We start from the raw sequence: 20361 nt of genomic DNA on the forward strand, positions 1-20361 counted from the left end.
GACCGTGGCAGGACAAATCTTCATTTCAATTAATTTAAGAACTCACTGGCCCTGAATCAGTCATAGTTTGATTTTTGTGACGCAGTTTACTTTCTGCCTTGAATGCCAGTGAGGAACCAGGACAGTAATCAAAACACTAAATAATTTTAAAGATCATGGACATTTCGCATTTCCATATTTTTCATAATAATAAGTAAAAACTGATCACTAGCCGGGCTAACAAACCTTTCTTTCACTCTGAGCTACCTTGCTGATTCATTGTGACATTTCTTTTCCCACGCCGCCATGCACTGCTCCTTACTTCATCTTGTTCTTCCTCTATTCAGGACATTAACACCCCATGCATAATAACAGACAACGTCCAGGATTTCGAAGATGGAGAAAACACCGACTTCGAGACAGTGTTCGTCCTCATAGACTTTGATTCTCCTGACTACAACTACCTCTACAAACGCGACAACCGCATTGTGGGGCCTCCCGTCGTGCTGCACTGTGCTGCCAAGGAGGAAGTAAGTGATTAATCTTTTTCTCTCCGGGACATGAAATGTGTCACAGGCTAGATTCACCAACAGGATGTAATCAAGGAGCGATTGAATTCCTTTTAATAACTTCCCCACTTTGGTCCAAGCGAGGCTTCTTAGACCTTATCAACTTTGAATTCAAACCAAGAACTTACAGCTTCCCTCTGAAATATGTTGGCTGTTTGTCATGTGGGGAGGACCCACCAGAGACAGCGATGAGCCTTGATTTGAAGAATCAGAATGCAAAGAATGCATCCCGGCTCTGCAACAGAATGATGATTGGGAGCTGCCACCGCCTGCTGTGCTGTCTGTCTGACAGAGACTTCACATAGGATGCTAATGTGGAACATAAACAATATGCCCTTACTGGATTCTATCAACAAGACGGAGCGCTCTGCACATTTGTCAGCTGAGGACGGCACACGCTACACGCAGGGTTCCACTGCATTGCAGAGCATCATAGAGATGTCGCTCTCAAACGTGCCCAACGATATTTTTCTCACCTCAGGACTAATAGTTAGTAGTAATGATGTTGGAGTTACTGTTCATATTGACCTCTGTCCAACATGTAGTTAAAAAACGTCATCTTCCATGACTTTTTTTTACGGGAACATTGTATTACTACTAATAATAATATTATTATTATTTATACATACAACCATGCTGACTTCTACCAGAAAATAGTTTCACAAGCAGCCAGTTTATAAGTAAATTTTAAACTAATAAATAGCATTATTAGACAATGGCTAGTGGCTTCCCACATCCATCTCTTTTGCTCTCCACTGTTTACCTGCGTTCAACCAAAGTGTGAATGCAGCATTTGTTCAAAGTGTTGATTCTGTACACCTGAATATGGTGCTGTTTTCTTTGCAGGGCTCGTCCACTCTATTGTTAATCATCTCTGTGTTATTTTGTACTTCAGCCACTCCAGTTTTCGTGCCGTCCTCTCTACTGCACCACAATGCTGAATCTGTCGCTGTGTTTCACCGGCTTCAGGAACAAAGAGGAAGTGGTGAGTATGTTAATCTTGGTACTTTCTTCATCCTTGATCATTCTGCGTAGAAAGAGGCCATCTTTAATAAAAATGGACTAGTCTTTTGGGGAGCACCATTGCAGATGCAGAGCCATGACCTTTCTTTCAGTATGCATCTTGTAGTGGAACACTTACTAATGGGGGTTTCCGTGGTGGCGGTCATGCTGTGAACAGCCCGATGGAAGTGTGTGTGTGTACAGAAAGAGCCTGTTGTCTCTGGCTCTTCATCCAACATCTTACTTTGGCTGTTTGTACTAGAAATTAAACTATTTGTTATTTTGCATATTTACACGACTGCAATGGATTATATATAAAGCAATCTATATGTGGTTGAAGTGTAGACTTTCAGCTTAAATTCAATGGAGATGCTTTGCAGGCCTGCACTGCAGCCTCCCTTAGGTCCTGCCTGTTTGTGGGTCTTTCTGATTCACTTGTATCTGAAGGACATGGAGAGCATGCTCAATTTGGTTGAGATCAGGTAACTGACTTGAATAATATTCCATTTCTTTTCTTTGAGAAGCTTTTAGGCTGGTTTCATAGTATGTTTTGGTAGGGCTGTGTCAGTATTTCATAAGGTATGAATTTTTCATATACCGTCATACTAGTACATAGACACAACATCTATTGTTGGTCTGCGCTAGTAATGAAATTTAATTTTTCACAGTTGAACACGGAGTGTGCAGCGAAGCTACTTACCTGTCAGGGTTCTAAGTTCAGTCATGGTGCAAAATTACGCAGCCAAATTGCATGCTGGGACAGGCAAGTTGACGGGCGGCGAACAGCTCTTGTGTGGCGTGTCTTCCGCAATTGTCAATATCCCAGAATGCATTTTGGCACCAGCAAACGGGGAACAAAGGCGGATGAGAAATCAAAACTGAAAGTTGACAGTCTCTGAATACTACTATTGTTGAGTCACAAAATGTAATTCTAGCATGTTTTCAGGCGAGAAGTTGGTTGTTTATGTTTCAAATCTGTGGTCGGTTTGTCAAGAATCAGCCAACTTAAAGAGTTACCGATGGGTTAAAGTCCTGCTCGCGGAACAGATGAGCCCCATCAGCTGCCGGCCGAGAGCAGACTGATTCCGGCAGGAATTTTTTAAATAATTGGCTGGCTCCGATTTCCATTTCCAATTGACCAAAGCAAACCAAACCAAAACAAAATTGTACATATTTTGTTGTGTCGTAAGGTTTTTAGTGAAGAATGGCACTGCTACCAAAATATCAGCATATTCAGTGATAAGATGCCAAAGCAACAGGAAATGCTAATTATTTAAGTAATGCTTATGGAACTAAACAGGAGTGAAACGAAACTCCACAAACAAAGCTATTTGTCTCGTATCCAGCACGACCAGAAAGAGTCAAGCCGCGTGAGAGACAGCTAAGGGAGGGCTAGTCAACACCACGGAGCAAACCTGAAACATCAGGAAAATCGATGGAATAATGAATGGTAGAACGTGGAACTTAAAACAGAAAATACTGTTACAGTCAATTAGAGGAAGAAGAGGATGTAAAACAAAAAGAGTGAATTATTGTACTGTGTGTTCTGACATCTTAATATCCAACCAGGATTGGACAACGGCTCCACGTTCACTTCTCCACCTTCACATGTCACAGTCCTGCTTAGAAACGTCTTAATCCTTTCAGTGAGAGGTTGAAGCACTTTAAACTATTTAGTTGAGATTCTGCTTTTTGTCCGATCACTACATGCAATACAATTCAACAGCACTGCAAACTACAGCCATCAAAATGTCCATAAAGTCGAACACTACATCAAAAGATTTAAACACAGTAGTTCATAAAGGTTGAATTAACAGGATTACATTACAATCCTGCACGACTACATTAGTTTGACGTTTCCATATGAGGGAGCATCACAAATGGTTATCCTGTATTATGTGACAGTAGGTTGTTGGAAATGAAGTGCAGATCAAAGTTTCAGGTACACAGAGTGACTTTTTGATATGATGTGGGGGGAAAGATGAAGAGCAATAGAGAAAAGGTTGTCAAAATGTTTTACATGAACCACCTTGTGCTGAACTTGTGCTGTTTTGTTTCCATGTAGAAAAACTTGGTGAATCTGGTTCATCACATGGGTGGAACCATCCGGAAAGACTTTTCCACCAAGGTCACTCATCTCATCGCTTACTCCACTCATGGAGAGAAATACAGGGTTTGTACATGGGTACTTACTTTTTAAACATTTTACTGGCTGTGTATGTGACGTTAACACTGGTGTTCATTTGGGTAAAGTAATATTATTGTCTAATATATAATGCATATGTATGTACAAACTTGACAGCACACATAGCAGATTTTAATACAGGCCATTTTTTACATTCAATTTGTTAGTTAAATCCTTTTTCGACTGACTACAATACAAAGCCTGCTCCATTGAATGATGGGTGGACGGCAATAATCTGTTCATCTTTCTTCTCTTAGTTCTTACCTTTACTCTTTCCTCTTATGTAGGGTGTATATTGTTAAACTCAACAAGACATAATGCAGTTAGAACAACCGGGCTGTGTGACAAACAGTCACGGCTGCTTCACAGTTGAAAGTGCATCACTAAGAAAATAAGGGGGATTGAGGAACAGTTTCAACCGATGGAGCCTCTCATACTTGTTTTTGTATTGGGCCTGAAGGGAAAAACTGTTTGTACCTGTCAAATTTGTACTGTTATTCTGAGTGACAGGGGGATCAGGATCAAAAAACAAACTGGGGGGGATTGTTGTACTGTGAGCACTGACGGTGGAATTACATTGGAGGTCTGCTAGTTCAAGGTTTATTTACTCATTTGTGTTTTCTTTTTCCCTCCTCTCTTTGCTGTCGTATTGTGTCCCATCTCTCAGCTTGCTGTGTGCATGGGGACACCCATTCTGACTCCATCATGGATTCATAAGGCTTGGGAGAGAAGAGATGAAGTGTAAGTAGAAGGAAGGAAAGAAGCAAGCTCATGTATCATTCAAAGCTGCTCCCTTTATGACGGTCAACCTCTACAATGCGAGCGTTTCCCTGCATATGCGAGTGAAAAAATCTTCGTGAGAATTTTTTTTGTGAGGAAGGTTGACAATGAAATCCATGGTTCAGGTAGCAGCGTCTCCTTTTTAGCCACTGACTATCTTTCCCTGGTTGAAATGACAAGTCGTGGTTGGTCATGTCTGCCTCTGATGGCGTATGGCAGGCCAGAGTGAAACTTGACTAGTGTCTGCTTGGTGTCCTGTCTGCCAGCTGGTATTTGTTCTCAGGGTTGGATCATTTGTGAGAGAAGAAACTCAACTTTGTACTTTCGGTTTACAACAGAGTATATTTGGGCTCTCTGTAATCATACTGTATTTTAAACGAGGTGTTTTTTGCACATGCTGTGCTGAACAAGTACAATAACCACCATTTCACGCATTAGTTATTCCAGCAAAGACAACAGATTTAAACAGAAAATGAAAATAGAGAACACTTGGTGAACAAATGTAGTTGTCAGCCACCCCCCGTCGTGCAACTCATGTTCAAGAAAATAAATAAAAAGAATCTGAAACATCTGCACCACTCTAAACATTGTTATCTGTCCCACCGCTGCTTACCGAGGTCTAAGAGAAACCTAAAAAGTGATATTGATTTCTGTTTGTGAAATATATTGAAAACACAAGCCAAACCTTGTACTGAAGATTCTTCAATGGTCAGGTTATGTGAAGCCCCAGGTTATGGAGTGTTATGTTCTGACCAAGATACTGTACTATCTAGCTATTTGGTGAAGAAACCTGTCGGTGTTCGCAGACGATGTAATGGCTCTTCTGTTTTTTTGATATCCATGTGTGACGTCGTGTTACTTCCTGCTGATAAAACTTAGAATTGGCTATGGTGGTGTGTCTAGCTCTAATATTTATTATTATTAAGCAATACATTTATTATTACTTTTTTTTTTTTGCTTTATTTTTTTTTTTTGTCCCTGGAAGGGATCATTGTTGATGGAATTCTGTAGCTCAGTCGTAGAGCAGCTCGTCCTTTAATCAGAGGATCGGCCGTTCGATCCCCGGCTCCGCTAGACAATGCCAGCGGGTCCTTTGGCAAGACATTTAATTCCAATGGCTCCTGCAGGCTGTGCCATTTAGTGTGTGAATGTTGGTTACTCCTGATGGGCAAGGGGCACCATAGCCCCTCCCATCAGTGTATAAAATAAGATAATCCTTTATTAGTCCCTCATTGGGGAAATTACAGGATTACAGTAGCAATATACATAGTATATTCATATACTAAAGTGAATATTGCACAAGTGCATGATTTAAAGTGATCCTTGTGCTCACAAAATGTTCGACGTGCTCAGAATGGTTTTATGGTCTACTGGGGGCTCAGCTTGAATGGATAAATAATATCTTTGAGTGGTCAGAAGACTAGAAAAGAGATGTACACATACAGTCCATTTACTATTGTTGAGTGGCTGGGAATTGTTATTCAGTTCATCTCATTTATGTGGTTTTCATGAGTCAGTTCTGTCATTATGATATTGTTGCATTTAATACATGTGACTGTTTGAACCACAGGCTATCATTAATTTGTATTTACAGTTCTGCATTTGTTCTTTTATTTGAAATAGTTCTCTTTTTACTCCTTTCTATGAAGTTGGTTTTCTGTTTAATGATAACTGGAAATAATATATATATATATAATAGTCAGTCCTTAACCATTACAAAAAACCTGAGATACTCTAGTGTGGGTGTTTACAGTAAATGCTTGAGCTATACAGAGGCATAATGCATATTTACCCTGTTTTTTAGAATAAATTATATTTTTATTGCAGATTTCTAACAAGTTTTCAGTTAGCGGCTATAGTAACTCAAATTCAGCCAGTGTAAACCCCAGCACTGGGGGCCACAGTGGCAGCGACTAGGAATTCTAATAATGAACCGTTAACCTACAATTTTCTACTGCAGGTAAATGTTTTAAAATAAATCAAAAGGCTGAGCAAAATCTAGAGGTCAATTGCAGGTAGAAGTCAACCCAGTTTTAGGAATGATGTCACGGTGGTAATGATGGTAACCTTGTTTCTCCCGTCTCCATGTGTTAAGGTACTTTTCCGCAGAAGAAGAGGAGTTTCGGACGGAGTTCAAAGTACCTCCGTTCCAGGACTGCATCCTCAGTTTTTTGGGTTTTTCAGATGAAGAGAAGGCCAACATGCAGGAGAGGACTCTCAAACACGGTCAGTGCTTCAGCACACTGATCTCATGGCGTCCACGCAGCAGCTTTTCTTCTTGTGTTTTGTCAAACAGTCACACATTTGACAGTGCCTTAAACATTTATTGTTCGCTTGTGTTTTGGGTTTTTGTAACCTCTTCGGACACTGACTGTGTTCTTGCCAGAGTTCAATGCAGACTCATCCTGTTGGGAAGTAGGGCTGTCAAAATTGCTCAAAAATGACATTCGAATATTCGTTTTAAAAAAACACGTATATTCGAATATATTCCAATTTCTGGTTGCGCATTGCGCAATAGGCACGTCAATAACAGGGCAAATTAATACGAGGCATAACTACTTGTATAGGTCATTTAATTAAGTTTAAACATTTAACAACATATTACCTACACAAACATAAGTAAATTAATTAATGGCCAAGACAACAGACATTGGCCTCTCGCTCGCACACACGCACACTTTCTCTCTATCTCTATCTCTCTCTCTCGCTCTCCCGCACCGTCGTGCTCTCTGCGCATAGCGGTTTAAATGAATGACAACAATAATTTTGTGAACGCGGACAACAAACTTGTGGCGGACGACGAAAAATACGACGTGTCTGTTCCGCTGAGGTTTCACATTTTATGCCATGTTCTCTTTGGAGCGCATTCTGGAGATGTCGCCTCACATTGCTTGTCGTTGAACAGTAAGCTATCTCCAGCTTACACAGTGACCAGCCGTCCTCTTTTTCTCAGACATGTCCTCTTTTCGAGACTTAAAAAAATGCGTCCGGCAGGGATTTCAGAAACGTCTGGGATTTTGCCTCGTTGGATATTTGTGTTTCTCTGGGTCTTTCACAAACTAGATATTACGCTCTTACAAGTTTTGAAACGGTATCCTACGTTCCATCTTCTTGCGCGAGCTCTGACTGTAGAGAGAACTGTCATTGGTCGACCGATCTGAGGGTTGCCAGATGCACGATAATTATCCTCCAAATACAACCATTTTCAGCCTTTGGTACGATCCTTCTCCATTTCCAATCTGGCAACACTAAGCACCATGTCAAATTCGAATATTCGTTGACAGCCCTATTGGGAAGTCCAACGTGTTACAGTTCTGACACCCCCAGTTATAATTGGTAAACTATTTGGATAACCGTTTGAGAAAGGGGCTTTTTTCTGATTTGAAGACACTTGTTTATTCATATCTTGTCGTCATTGTCTCCCTGGTTTTCTGTGTCTCAGGTGGCCATTATCTTGAGGCTGGAGATGAGAAGTGTACACACATGGTGGTGGAGGAAAACTCAGTAAAGGAGCTGCCATTTCCTCCCAAGAAACTCTACGTGGTCAAACAGGAGGTAGATAGTGTTCTTGTTTTTTTTGGTTTGTTTTAGTGCTGCTTCCAGAGATGAGAATGTGTGACACTTCTGATTCTGGTCAAGCACCATCTTGTCATAACAGGATAACTGTTTTGCTCCAGGAAGATACAGACACAAGAGGAAAATAATGAAGCCTCTCAGTTTTTGTCTTCATACACAGAATGCCAAATAATCAATTGCACAGGGGTTCCTTTTTAGATGAAACCTCAATGGATACAGTCTCTACTCCCCCCCCTCTCTTTCGGGAGGGAGGGAGGGAGGGAAGTAAGGTGGGAGAGAGGGAGAGAGAGAGAGGGATCAATAATAGATTTCCTTATTCCCATGGATGAACAATTTGAGCAAGGGTAGTTTAGATGTAGTTATACCCCTGCAATCAATATGGTCTTTTCTTTACTCTGTCACTTTTATTGGTTTTCAAAGGAAAGTATGTCATTATAGTTTGAGAAATAATCTTTTTTGTACCTCCTATCATAAATAACCCCGGGGACAATAAAATGTGTTTTCGCTCTTGTGTGGTAGTGGTTCTGGGGCAGCATTCAGATGGACGCTCGGGCCGGAGAGTCCATGTACTCCTACGAGAAGGTGAGTGCATTATGGGTCATGTTAATGTTCTTGCGTGTGTGTAGTAATTCAAGCCAAGTTCATATACACTCGGGAGGATACTCCATAGAACTAGGTCACAACGTGCTTTAATATAAATTATTGATGTTTGGACCATAACATTAAAACATAATGAACAATGGACTTAAAAAACACATTATAAAGTGACAAAACAAGGTGACACACAGGCTAGTTTAGATAAGAATCTTCAGCTCATTTGTAAAGGTGTCAATACAGACTTACAGGATGAGGTCTGTATTGGTCAGTGTTGAGCTGCCACCTCAATGGCCCGAGGGACAACCAGGAAAACCGCAGTGACCTCCTGGTGATCTATGGATGCCGAGCTACACAGGGTTATATATGAGACAACAATGGATGATTAAATCAAAGTCCATAGACTTGTCCAACATAGCACCAAGGTTTCTAAGATTACACTGTAGAGCTGGAGAAAGGAGTGACTTTGGGAGCAAGCCATGTCTGAAGCATTAACAATGATTTCAGTCTCATCAGCGTTTAGAGCTGTAAGCCATCCAGTCCTTCATGGCAGTCTCAACAGGCCTCAGAGAGACACACAGCTGAATGTCTTCAGCGGTTTATAGCTCTTTCCACAGTCGGAAGTTTCCTTATCTAGTTACCCCAGCCTAAAAGCAAGAGTCAAGATCCATTTTTACACTGTCACACTGTTCCACAGATAATTGTATTAGTTGCAAAAGGTTTTAGCCTCAAGGTGTTTATTTTTCCCTGCTCACATGTTCTTTCATCGTCATATATGAGACGCAAAAGATAGCAAAATGCAAACAGGCTGGTTTGCATTTAACTATCTTTTTTTTAATAACTTATCCTGTATTTGTCTAGTTCTTGTTTATTTAATGTTTTTGTCCCACTGTACTTCAGAACGACAGCCCAGCCATGAAGAAGGCCGTGTCCCTCCTCTCCCTCACCACACCCAACAGTAATCGTAAGCGTCGGCGTCTCAAGGACACTCTGGCTCAGTTCACCAGGGAGACGGAGATCTCCCCCTTCCCTCCGCCACGCAAAAGGCCGTCAGCAGAGCACTGCCTGTCCAATAGTTCTCTGCTGGACATCTCTAATACCCCTGAGACATGCAAGGCCTTGGCAGGTAAGAAAGAATGATGGAGGACAGGAATACACCCGCTTGATTCAACCATACAGCTTGTATTTTTTTTCTGGTTCAAAGTCATACTATATCTGGTATGTATATATGGAAGATTCATTAATTTAGACTATATTCTCTTCTGTTCCTATGGTTGATTATCCTTTACAATAATCAGATGATTCCCTCTTCATTTCAGAAGACAGAGTAGGGAAGAGCTCAGAGAGCAAAGCAGACAGTACTGTGGCCAGGGATAGGATGAGAAGAAGGAAATCCAGGGAAAGGAGGATAAGGACAGACAGGGGAGAGATGAGGAGGAGAGGGTCCTCCCTGGGGACAAGTACTCTCCAACCAGAAGTGGAGCGACCAGGAACTTCTCCAGGTCAGGTTTGGCTTCAGGAGTGCCACGGTAACAGGCTGAATTGAGGCTTGGGCTGCAACTAACGATCATTTTAATAATCGATTAATCTGACAAAAAAATTATGATTTTAAAGCATTAATTTGCAACCTTTTATTACAAAAACAGAACTGACAGTGCAAATTCACAGTGCAAAATTTTTTAAAGAATTTATAAAAAAATAAAGAACTACAAATCAGAAAACTTAACAGGATTTGTTTGAACTTCAAAACTTGTTCTCTACACTCACACACATGCACACTCAGATGCGCACACACTCACAGCCATGCTCACACACACTCAGAACAAGAGATGAGAATTTCAGAAATAACTACACGGATAACTTATGGACTGCACTTTACCTAAACAAAGGTTGTTAATTAGATATTGAACTACAAATCCCAGCAACACTTCCTCTGCATGAAGCCGCTTTATATCAGACTGTTGAACGCAGGTCTGCCTTTTGCACCTCAGAGGAGATATTTACGCATCACTTTTCTTGACGCCCCCGCAGTATTTTAAAACGAAGACATTATCTAACCCAACAGCGCAGCTCAAACACGGAGAATGAACGACTAGCTAGCGAGCTAACGACAAGGGTTAGCCGAGCTGTTAAGTTATTGTACACGCAACGCGACTATGCAGTGACATAGGAGAGGATACAACGGGCTGCACCAGAAGCTCCAGAACCTGTGCGCTCCGCTCAACTGTTTTGTTGTTCCGCGACTTATTGAGTGGCGTAATAATCGCGCGACACATTGAATTGATAATGAAATCCGTTGCCAACTTTTTTAATCATCGATTCGTTGTTGCAGCCCTAATCGAGGCTAATATCCAGTAGTTGTAAAAATGAGAGGACTCTGAGGGAACAATAAATAAGCTCATCAGTTTGAACAAGGAATGAATCGCTTTTCAGTTTCCAGCTGACTGTCGAGGAGTACAAACACAAACATTTGTTGTATTCAGATTGCGCTGAGAATATAGCACCTTCTGAGGAGGAACACTTTTCCCCTTCATCCAACAGGTGGCGTAGCACCTTTTTACAGGTATAAAAGAAGCATAACAGACTGGACAAGGCCCTTTGGATGACAAAAGTGTTCAGTTCCACGTTGGCAAATTCATTATATTGTTAAAATTGCTTACTTGCTAGTTGAGATGACACACCTTAATTGCCTTCAGACTGTAACAGACATAGCTTATTTAGTTTATATAGTAATGCTTGTTTTAGAGCTTTGGCTGTTTCGTTAATCTGGTAACTATACGTGGTTTGTTAGTGACCCGATGATGTAGCCGATCACATCAAATACAAGTCCTGTAGTAAAAAAAGAAGACCAGACCATCAATATTTAAAGTCATCAATTTCTTATTTACACATCAATGTAGTTATTTAACATGAGCAGAGTTTCTCATTCAATTCCATGAGTGATGCAAGTTATTTATAATTTGATAAGAATGCTGTTGCTCCGCAGCCTCTGTACTTTCCTCAGTGCTGTATTAACACCTTGCACTCCTCCCGCCCTTATTGCTCCTCCAGAGAGTTCAAAGCCGTCCAAGAGCTCCACTCCGGCTCTGTCCAAGCAGTCAGCCAGGTGGCAGGTCTCCAAGGAGCTCTACCAGACAGAGAGCAACTATGTGGACATTTTAAGCACCATCCTACAGGTAGTGTCCGAATGCATGTGCACCGTTCCAACACTCCCTCACAGGGTGTCCAGCCGATTGCCCATGACAAAAGTTTGATGCTAAGCTACAGTCATTAAAGGTCTTATCAGTGGGTCCCAGCAGAGAGCTGCCCGGGGAGAGAGAACCTCTCCCTCACCTTTTCTCTTTCTGTCTCCCTCCTGTTCCATATCTTTTTCTGCTCTTTCCTCTTCTTCCTTAGACTTCCTGCATTTTGACGTCTTTTTCATTCACTCTTTCTATCCATTCTTCAAACATCTCTCCTTGAGTTTTGCACTCTCCCTCTCCTGTCTTCTCTATTGTATACTCCTGACTTTAATTATTCTTCGTCCTCACAAAAAGCTGCCTGTTTTTTTTTTTTTTAACAGGTACTGTTAAGTAGTAAGGGTCCCTGTGAGGGACAATGTGTTGGCTTCAACAAGAGCACTGAACAACTTGTGATGTGAGGAAAGTTCTCCTCTTGGAGAGAAGAGTAAAGATCCAGAAGTGATGCTGCTTTAAAGTGCTCTGCATGGATCAGACCGCGGGGTTAGGAGCTTTGCGCATGCTTGATTAACTATCAATTGCGGAACCTGCCTGTACATATTCATTTAGTGTATTTACCCACCTGTGAGCGCATTTGAAGCGGCTTGCGGCAGCACCGCTGCTTGTTGAGAACAGTAGCTACAAAACAATATCTGCTTTACGTCAGACTGACTTTGTCACGCTGCCCGTCTGCTGCGTAACGAAGTCAGGCTGCAGCAGTGCGCGCATCAACATGAATCACCTTTAAAGTGAACGCAGTGTCGCTGTAATGCGTTCATGGCGTTTATCTTATTTATTCATTTTTCATGTTTGATTGACCTCATGCGGGCAGGACTGGGAGAGCCGTGAAACGCCAGGTTTGAACAACGCCGTCTGGGAGAGGATTAAAGCAATAAGCCCCTACCATGCAAAAAAAACCCATGCAGTTAATGCATGATCAAATAATTAACGCCGCTAATGATTGAAAAGTTAACGCGATATTAACGCGTTAACTTGCCCAGCCCTAATGTGTATGTGTGTGTATATATATATATATATATATATATACACACAAACCCACACACTCTGAGTGTTGCTGATTAATGTAATGTCTTTTATGCATTTTATATTTTATTTTTAAAAAGCTTTTCAAGCTTCCATTGGAGAAAGAAGAGCAGGTGGGTGGACCCATTCTGGCCCAAGAAGAAATGAAGACGATATTTGGCAGCATTCCAGAAATCTACGAGGTTCACACTAGAATAAAGGTACAGTCCTCAGCTGTTTCACTAAAGGACCGTGATGGTGTCTTCTTTGAGGAGGCATTGTTGACCTGTTCTTCCTGTGATTGGTGGTTTACCCTTCAGAGTAACCTTGAGGATTTGCTGACAGACTGGTCAGAGGATGTGAGTGTAGGAGATATCATCCTCAAATATGTGAGTACAAACCAATCTCTCCTGGTATGACACACAGATTTGTCCCCTTACCTATTTTCATGATTATACAACAAAGCACTAAAGATGACCTGAATTTGCTTGACTGATCTGCATATCCTGCTTTTGATTCTTTCACATAACTATAAGTCACAGCATACACAAACATTATTGTTACTTGTACTACAGTTGAGTATGTGATTACAGACGTTATGCAGCTTTGTTGAAGTTAATGGACTATTTTGAGTTACTAAAGAGGCAGCAGTTGTGAGTGACAGGTGAGTTTGGGCAACGGTTGTCAAGATACCAAAATTATGACTTTGATACGATACCTGTCATAAATATCACGATACCAGTACTTACGATACCAGAATTCAATACCATACCATACCATACGATGCTGGTATATTTATCTATAATAGTAATAAGTAAATAAAACATCTGTATGGTTTCCTTTTTTACCAGCTTTTTCCTGCCCAGCTTTTTGAACACTCAACAAATTACATGAATTAATTATAGTATTAGCATACAGAATTAAAATACATATTAATGAAAACTACATGGTGCCATCATAGCATTGATTATGCCAGATGACTACATAGTTATTTTCATAAGTATGAGCAATTGAAGAGTTACATAATTTTACAGATAATTATTTTTCCTTAGCTCAAGATCCACCCTCAGGCTCCACCAGCATGTCATCATTTTGCATCAATTGTGTTTCATTTGGTATATTTTTGCACGCAATTTGACCTCATGATCATATATGTTTGTGGTCAAAATAGGCTAATGCTACTCATGGCTGTATATGGGTGAGCTTGGGGTTTTTCATATTTCAAATTACATTTGCTTACCTGTCATTCGCTGAAGTCTTTCAAAAGTTTGGAGTGTCCGCTTAAAAGGTGCTTGGCCGTGTTTGACGTGTTACCTCCCTTTGTCTGTGTTGCTTTAAAGCATGTTTTACAGACAGGTCTATTGGTGTCAGTGGGCTTTCCCTCACAGTCTGCACTATATCCAAAATATATCCAGATTACACTCCTCGTCTTTTTTTTTCTTACAAGTAGACACGGTCGGCAAGAGCCCCTTAACTCGAGCCAATGTCTCCCCCCTTTACTCGCTTTGAGCGTGCTCTGCTGGAGTGTGAGCTGGAACCCTGCTTTTTAAGCCCCGCCCCCTTGAGCTCAGTCTCCTTGCACTCTCTGCATGCAGGCAGCATGCGAGAGAGAGCATATGCAAAATCGTATCGTTTTTAACGTACGGGCACCGCAATACTTTTTTAGTATACGTATACCGTGCAACATTAGTATGTGCTAACTCATACTCAAGGTCCTCTAGTTACACAGAGGGATACAAGGCTTCAGGCTCAAGAGTCAGAGCAGACCATCCTTTAATCGCAAGGTGTGTGTGTGAATGATGATTATAAATAAAATAAAGTGCTTCAGGTAGAAGAGGTTTAGTTCAGTTCCCATTTCTTTAGTTGTGGCATTGGACATGATTTTATGGGACTAGATTAAAAACAACCTCCACAAACAATCCTACTTGTGATCATTAGTTTGTCTCGTCTCTGTGGAGCCTCATTCTTGTGTGTGTGGATGGATCTGTGATGCTTCTAAACCGTCGTCCTCTTCTCTCTCCAGTCGAAGGAGCTGGTGAAGGCCTACCCCCCCTACGTCAACTTCTTTGAAATGAGCAAGGAGGCCATTGTCCGTTGTGAGAAACAAAAGCCACGCTTCCATGCTTTTCTCAAGGTATGATCTTTGCATTTGTACCGTGTTTGTTTACATGACCGGTGGATGGCACGTAAAGGTAGATTTAGCAAAGAAGTTGCAAGAGGCGGCGAAGAAAAAACAAATGTTTCAACACATTTTCCTTTACAGTGGTCCCTCGTTTATCGCGGGGGATACGTTCCAAAAACAACCCGCGATAGACGAAATCCGCGAAGTAGTGAGCTTTATTTTTTACCATTATTATACATGTTTTAAGACCGTAAAACCCCTAAACACACATTTTTATACACTTTTCTCAGACAAGCGTTAACATTTTCTCACATTTCTCTCTTATTTAAACACACTCAAAGTTTTGCTGATTTAAAAAAAAAAAAAAAGCCCTAACATGTTTAACAAATTTCATTTTAATGATCAATCTTGAAGGTCCTCTGGCCGTCCCTCTTTGTCCGGGCTCCGCTCCGCAGACGTTTTATCCGGACGTATTCTGTACTGTACAGGAGACACTGCACGGAGGAGACTGATTGACAAGGTGTACAGTACAGTCCCTTAGCTTAATGAGATCGCAGAACACAATGCACGTTCATACTGTACGCTTAAAAAAAAAACAATTATGCAAATTACAGCATTTAATGTCAGAGGGATTGGACATTAACAAAATACCATAATAATAAATACATATTCTTCTCATTTAAAGTTTAATACAGAAAAAATTATACAAGTTATTCTTGCATTTCCTTTTTTAATATTTTACCTCTCAATTGTATATATTATGTATAATCCCTCCAGTTCTAAGTGAAATCTGTGGATCAAACACTGGCAAGACAAGCTCGCGCTCACCGGTGGAGTGTGATAGAAGAGAGATGAAACTGTTAACGCTCTTCTATTGTTAAAAGGGAAACTCTTTATATTTTAGTTTTCTAAAATGAAGCACTTCACATTTTTTCAACGTTTTAGTTATGTATTTAATTTTTGAACAAAGTTCTTATTGTACTTTTTTATAATCCCTCCAGTTCAGTGTGAAAACTGCCGATACATATTCGAGAAATCTAATTTAGTTCTGCTCTGGATTCAACTGAATTGCCCTGCTCTCTATGATCATTCTGTTGGTTCCCCTTGATGTGCTGCTGTTGGATTGTGACAGAGTAACAATCAGTGGCGCTCTGCTGGGATGTCTGGAATCTAAGTGAATGACAGCATCTCTAACACTGAGGGTAGCGTGAATGCAGAGGTCAAAAGTTTCCACGTCAACATAGAAAGGAAGTTTCCTAGCATATGATCTATCCATATGTTTGGCTACAGATGCCATCCAGCAGAAAGCACACCAACCTGCCGTCAAGTTCCAAGTAGAACTCCCTTACGTAAAGACAACTGATGACCTAATGCCAGCAGCAACGTTTGACATTTCAATCAGGGAAAGCGACAGTAGTAGCGCTATTATGAATTCATCATTCCTTTCTTTATGAAACTATTGTCCTCTGGGGAAAGGTTCTTGGGCCTTGGCACTGACAGCAGAGTGGTGGGATGGGAGGAGAGATCATTACACATGACAATAAATCCTCCGATTCAGAACGTTATCTGTAAATCCACATGAAAGAGCTTGATTTCAACCACACTTTAGTGCTGGAGAAACTGAAGCAGTATGTTTTGTCATGTATAAAATGATGGTTATTGACCTAGTGCAGATTTACACTTAAAAACGTATGCTGAGTCATACACAGATTAGTTTTTTTATTTTCTGTGTGTCGTCACGGATTTCAAAGTGCTCAAAGTAGTGACACTTTTTTAGTTTTTTTTCTCGAAAATACTGAACCGATGGACTTGAGCAACTTGACCTTCATGTTGTTGTTGGTTGACATGCTGCGCAAACGTTTAACCAAATTATCAACACGCACACACTCTCTTTTGCTTTCACTCTACAGATCAACCAGGCCAAGCCAGAGTGTGGCAGGCAGACGCTGGTCGAGCTGCTCATCAGACCCGTACAGAGACTGCCCAGTGTGGCCCTTCTTCTTAACGGTATCTCTCTCACACGCACACCTGTTAAAAGACTTGAGAGAAAAAAGTATGCTAATTACATAGTTGATTGTCTTCTTCTCCTTATCGTTCCTCTTTCTTATCCGTCTCCTTCCTCTATTATCTCCTGTTGATACCGGTCTGTAATTTCTCTTTCCCATTGCTGCTTTCTACTCTTCTTTCTCCACATGATTTTCATCTCATCCTGCCAGTCTACTTTTATTTTGACCAAACTTTCCTTTTCTTCCACCATTTCATCAGACATAAAGAAGCATACGTCAGATGACAACCCAGACAAGATAACGCTGGAGAAAGCAATTGAGTCTCTGAAAGAAGTCATGACGTGAGTTGGAGCGACCTCACCCTTCTCCTTTGTGACAATTGCTCAGCCAGCAATGTTGGATCATCTGTCCTGTCAGTCTTGAGCCGAATGTGGGTTCAATGTGTAACACCTGACCGTTGTTAAGCCAAGGTGTAAAACATGGGAATTTGACTTAACAGTTTGTTGTTGAAGATTTTATTTGGACATACCCGACTGCTTGATATTTCAGTGCACAATGTACAATTATAAACTCTAATGAAATACTTACTCAGTTAGTGATTCTCCCACTTTGAATGCATGGTTCCCTGTATGAGATTTTGGGAGGTGATACCTGCTGCTCTACTATACATTGACTCTCTGTACAAGGTTTTTCCTTGTACATAGACAAATCGGATGCCTCTGCCAGATTTCTTCCCGCCGTCAGCTTCCATCAATACTGTTTCCATGGAAGACACTATTATCTTACACGCCCTTCAGTTGGTGGATTTCTCTAATTACCAACGTCAGAGGACGGCGTAGTGGTGCTTCCAATAGCAGTCATGAACATGGAAAGCGAACCTGCCGTTCCATGTGTTATCTAGTTTATATGGCCAGCTGGCAATTATCATCATGCTGGCCTTACTACGCCTCTGTGCGTCTGTTTACTCAAGTGAAATGTAATGAAGCAAAGCAGTTTATCTATTTTTTTTTTAAATATTTGTCCATATTATATTCTTTCAGGGGCATCCTATTGTTTTACAAGCTGAAGGCATGGTACACATGCGGTACCACTCTCACCTAATTCAGAGGCAGGAAAACCAGTGCATGTATGACCGTCGTCAACAACACAGAGCTGCTGATACGAGACGAGCCTTGCAGTCAATTTAGCTCCCTAACAGGTGTCAAACTGGCGAATAATAAACAAACTTTCACATTCCCACGTAAGATGGAATCCATCATTTAGTGTCACCTGCTGAGCTAAATCATCTCGTGATGCGCTTTGTCCAGAGAAGATGGTTCAAACAATTGGTGCACCTCGCCGGTGTCCAGCTAACCCTAAACATTGCTGCAAAGACCTCTTGTCTTTGCTGCTTGAATCTGTGCCTCTTTTTTCCGCTAAACCATATTTATATATATAGACATATAAATTCCATTATGAAGCTGTCCCCTATAAAACCGCAAAACGCTTATCCAAACTCGTCCCCTTTCTCCCCTGTTTTTCTCTGAGAGTAGAAAAATGTTATGTCTTTATGTTCATTTTCCATCTGGTTCAACATTTTGTTCCAACCAAACAATCCAGAGACTGCCAGGCTGTGAAATAGTTGGATTTATTCAAACTTAAAACATAGTGTGATGGGTTGTACATTGCTAAATAACGCTATTAGAAAAATGCAAATCATTTTTTTTCCTCTCTCTCATTATGGGGACTAGGAAGTACTACTAATAACCAGAAGCAGAGCTGCATTTAATGAGGTGTATTTATTTCCATCCAACAGTCCATAACCCAAAGATGTTCTGTTATCTGTCATCGTGAACATTGTTGTTTCGGTCTTCTTGGTTAATAGTTTCAGTACCTCTGAAACATAAAATAACATCATCTACCTCTCTCCTCTTCCTCCCCCTAGTCACATCAATGAGGACAAGAGGAAGACTGAAGGCCAGAAGCAGATCTTTGATGTTGTCTATGAAGTAGATGGCTGTCCAGTAGGTTTGGGTGTTGCTGCTGTTTGAATGTCTGTGGGTGTGTTGACCAACTGCATTAAATAAATCCAATATATTCCTAATATGTTAAGGTTAAGATCAGTCGAGCCATTGCACAATGTGCATGTGTATTTGACAAGCTCAGACAGCAACGCTATGTCATTGTTGATAGGGTCGCAAAGGGGCGGAAAGTTTTCCGGTAAATTTCCGGAAACTTTCCACGGGAATTAAAAAAAAAAAAATGTGCCTACGTTTTTTTGCAAAAGCATATAACGGAACTTAAATGTAGGTGAGAACAAGACTATGTACGCCGAGCTCAGCTGGACCCTGAATGCAACTGGTTGGGAACATTGTTTGCCAGAAACATAAACCTAAAACGTTCTGTTGTTTTTGAACGTTTTTGTCATCAGTGTTGTGTCTGAACGTTTCAGCCTGATGCCTGACAAGTGTGAGAGCACAGAGTTGCGTAGAGGCCAAGAGCGGTATTGCGGACAAATAGAGATTTCAATTATAGCTTGCAACATATTGAAAAAAATAACTGAAGTTTTTTTTGGAGCTGTGAACTTAGTTCAATTTTTTAAATTATGAACTATGAACTGAACTAGTTCATGTAGGTCCAGGAAGAAAGCATTTAGACCTGAATGGATTCAGGGAAAAACACTAAAGAAAGAAATTTGTGTTGGGGGGTGGTGATAATATGAAATACACCTTTTTTTATTCAACGTTCATGTTTTCGTTGTTCGATGAAAGAATAAAGTTCTACTAATAAAATGTCAAAAAGGTCAAAAATGTAATTTTTAAAAGTTGGATTTGCATGCATGTCTGTTTATGACAAGGTAAATACAGTTAAATTACCCCAAAATTTCAAGTTTATTCCCATTAATTCCCATGGAAAGTTTCCAACTTTGGGGTGAATAAGTGCCACAGGGCGGCACTTGTTTAGTTTTTGAGAGCAGGTGGGAACCCTCTCCTATGACAGTAAAAATGTCAGAGGTGACATTGGTTAGCTGGTTGGCACATAGTACACAGGGATGTCATTAGGCCCGGCAGCTTTACTGATACCCACCCTCATCAGCATTCTTCTCACTGCTGTGGGTACCAACAGTAGCCGGGCCTCTGGAAGCGGGGCAGGCTTCACAGCTGACTGCTGAAAGGCAGCTTTTATGACCCTCACCTGTCTCTCCACCCAGGCTTACCGGTTGGGGGATGATGATGATGATGGTGATGATGTTGTTGTTTGTGTTCACCACATCTGATGCTGTATGATAACACTGGTGTACATTCCTAGAGATTGTTATGGTTCTCCT

At 40.9% G+C, this 20361-nt stretch overlaps 1 protein-coding gene across 8 annotated transcripts in view; it reads left to right on the forward strand.

Annotated features, from left to right (window-relative positions):
- Positions 1-20361, forward strand: part of ect2 (epithelial cell transforming 2) — a 52331-nt gene that overhangs the window by 8549 nt on the left and 23421 nt on the right. For 7 of the 8 annotated variants that reach the window (XM_068593260.1, XM_068593263.1, XM_068593255.1 and 4 more), the window contains 16 exons: positions 327-509; positions 1444-1533; positions 3616-3723; positions 4403-4476; positions 6611-6741; positions 7958-8070; positions 8611-8673; positions 9586-9811; positions 10005-10187; positions 11737-11861; positions 13028-13147; positions 13247-13315; positions 14950-15060; positions 16959-17055; positions 17314-17395; positions 18979-19057. In XM_068593260.1, coding sequence (XP_068449361.1) covers positions 327-509; positions 1444-1533; positions 3616-3723; positions 4403-4476; positions 6611-6741; positions 7958-8070; positions 8611-8673; positions 9586-9811; positions 10005-10187; positions 11737-11861; positions 13028-13147; positions 13247-13315; positions 14950-15060; positions 16959-17055; positions 17314-17395; positions 18979-19057 — 1854 coding nt within the window. The remainder of the gene's footprint in view (positions 1-326; positions 510-1443; positions 1534-3615; positions 3724-4402; positions 4477-6610; positions 6742-7957; positions 8071-8610; positions 8674-9585; positions 9812-10004; positions 10188-11736; positions 11862-13027; positions 13148-13246; positions 13316-14949; positions 15061-16958; positions 17056-17313; positions 17396-18978; positions 19058-20361) is intronic. The other variant, XM_068593257.1, reaches the window with a different exon arrangement.

This window comes from Clinocottus analis, unplaced genomic scaffold (genome assembly GCF_023055335.1).
Source record: "Clinocottus analis isolate CAN_PGR_092001 unplaced genomic scaffold, fCliAna1.0.p SCAF_29, whole genome shotgun sequence".
Classification (NCBI taxonomy): domain Eukaryota; kingdom Metazoa; phylum Chordata; class Actinopteri; order Perciformes; family Cottidae; genus Clinocottus; species Clinocottus analis.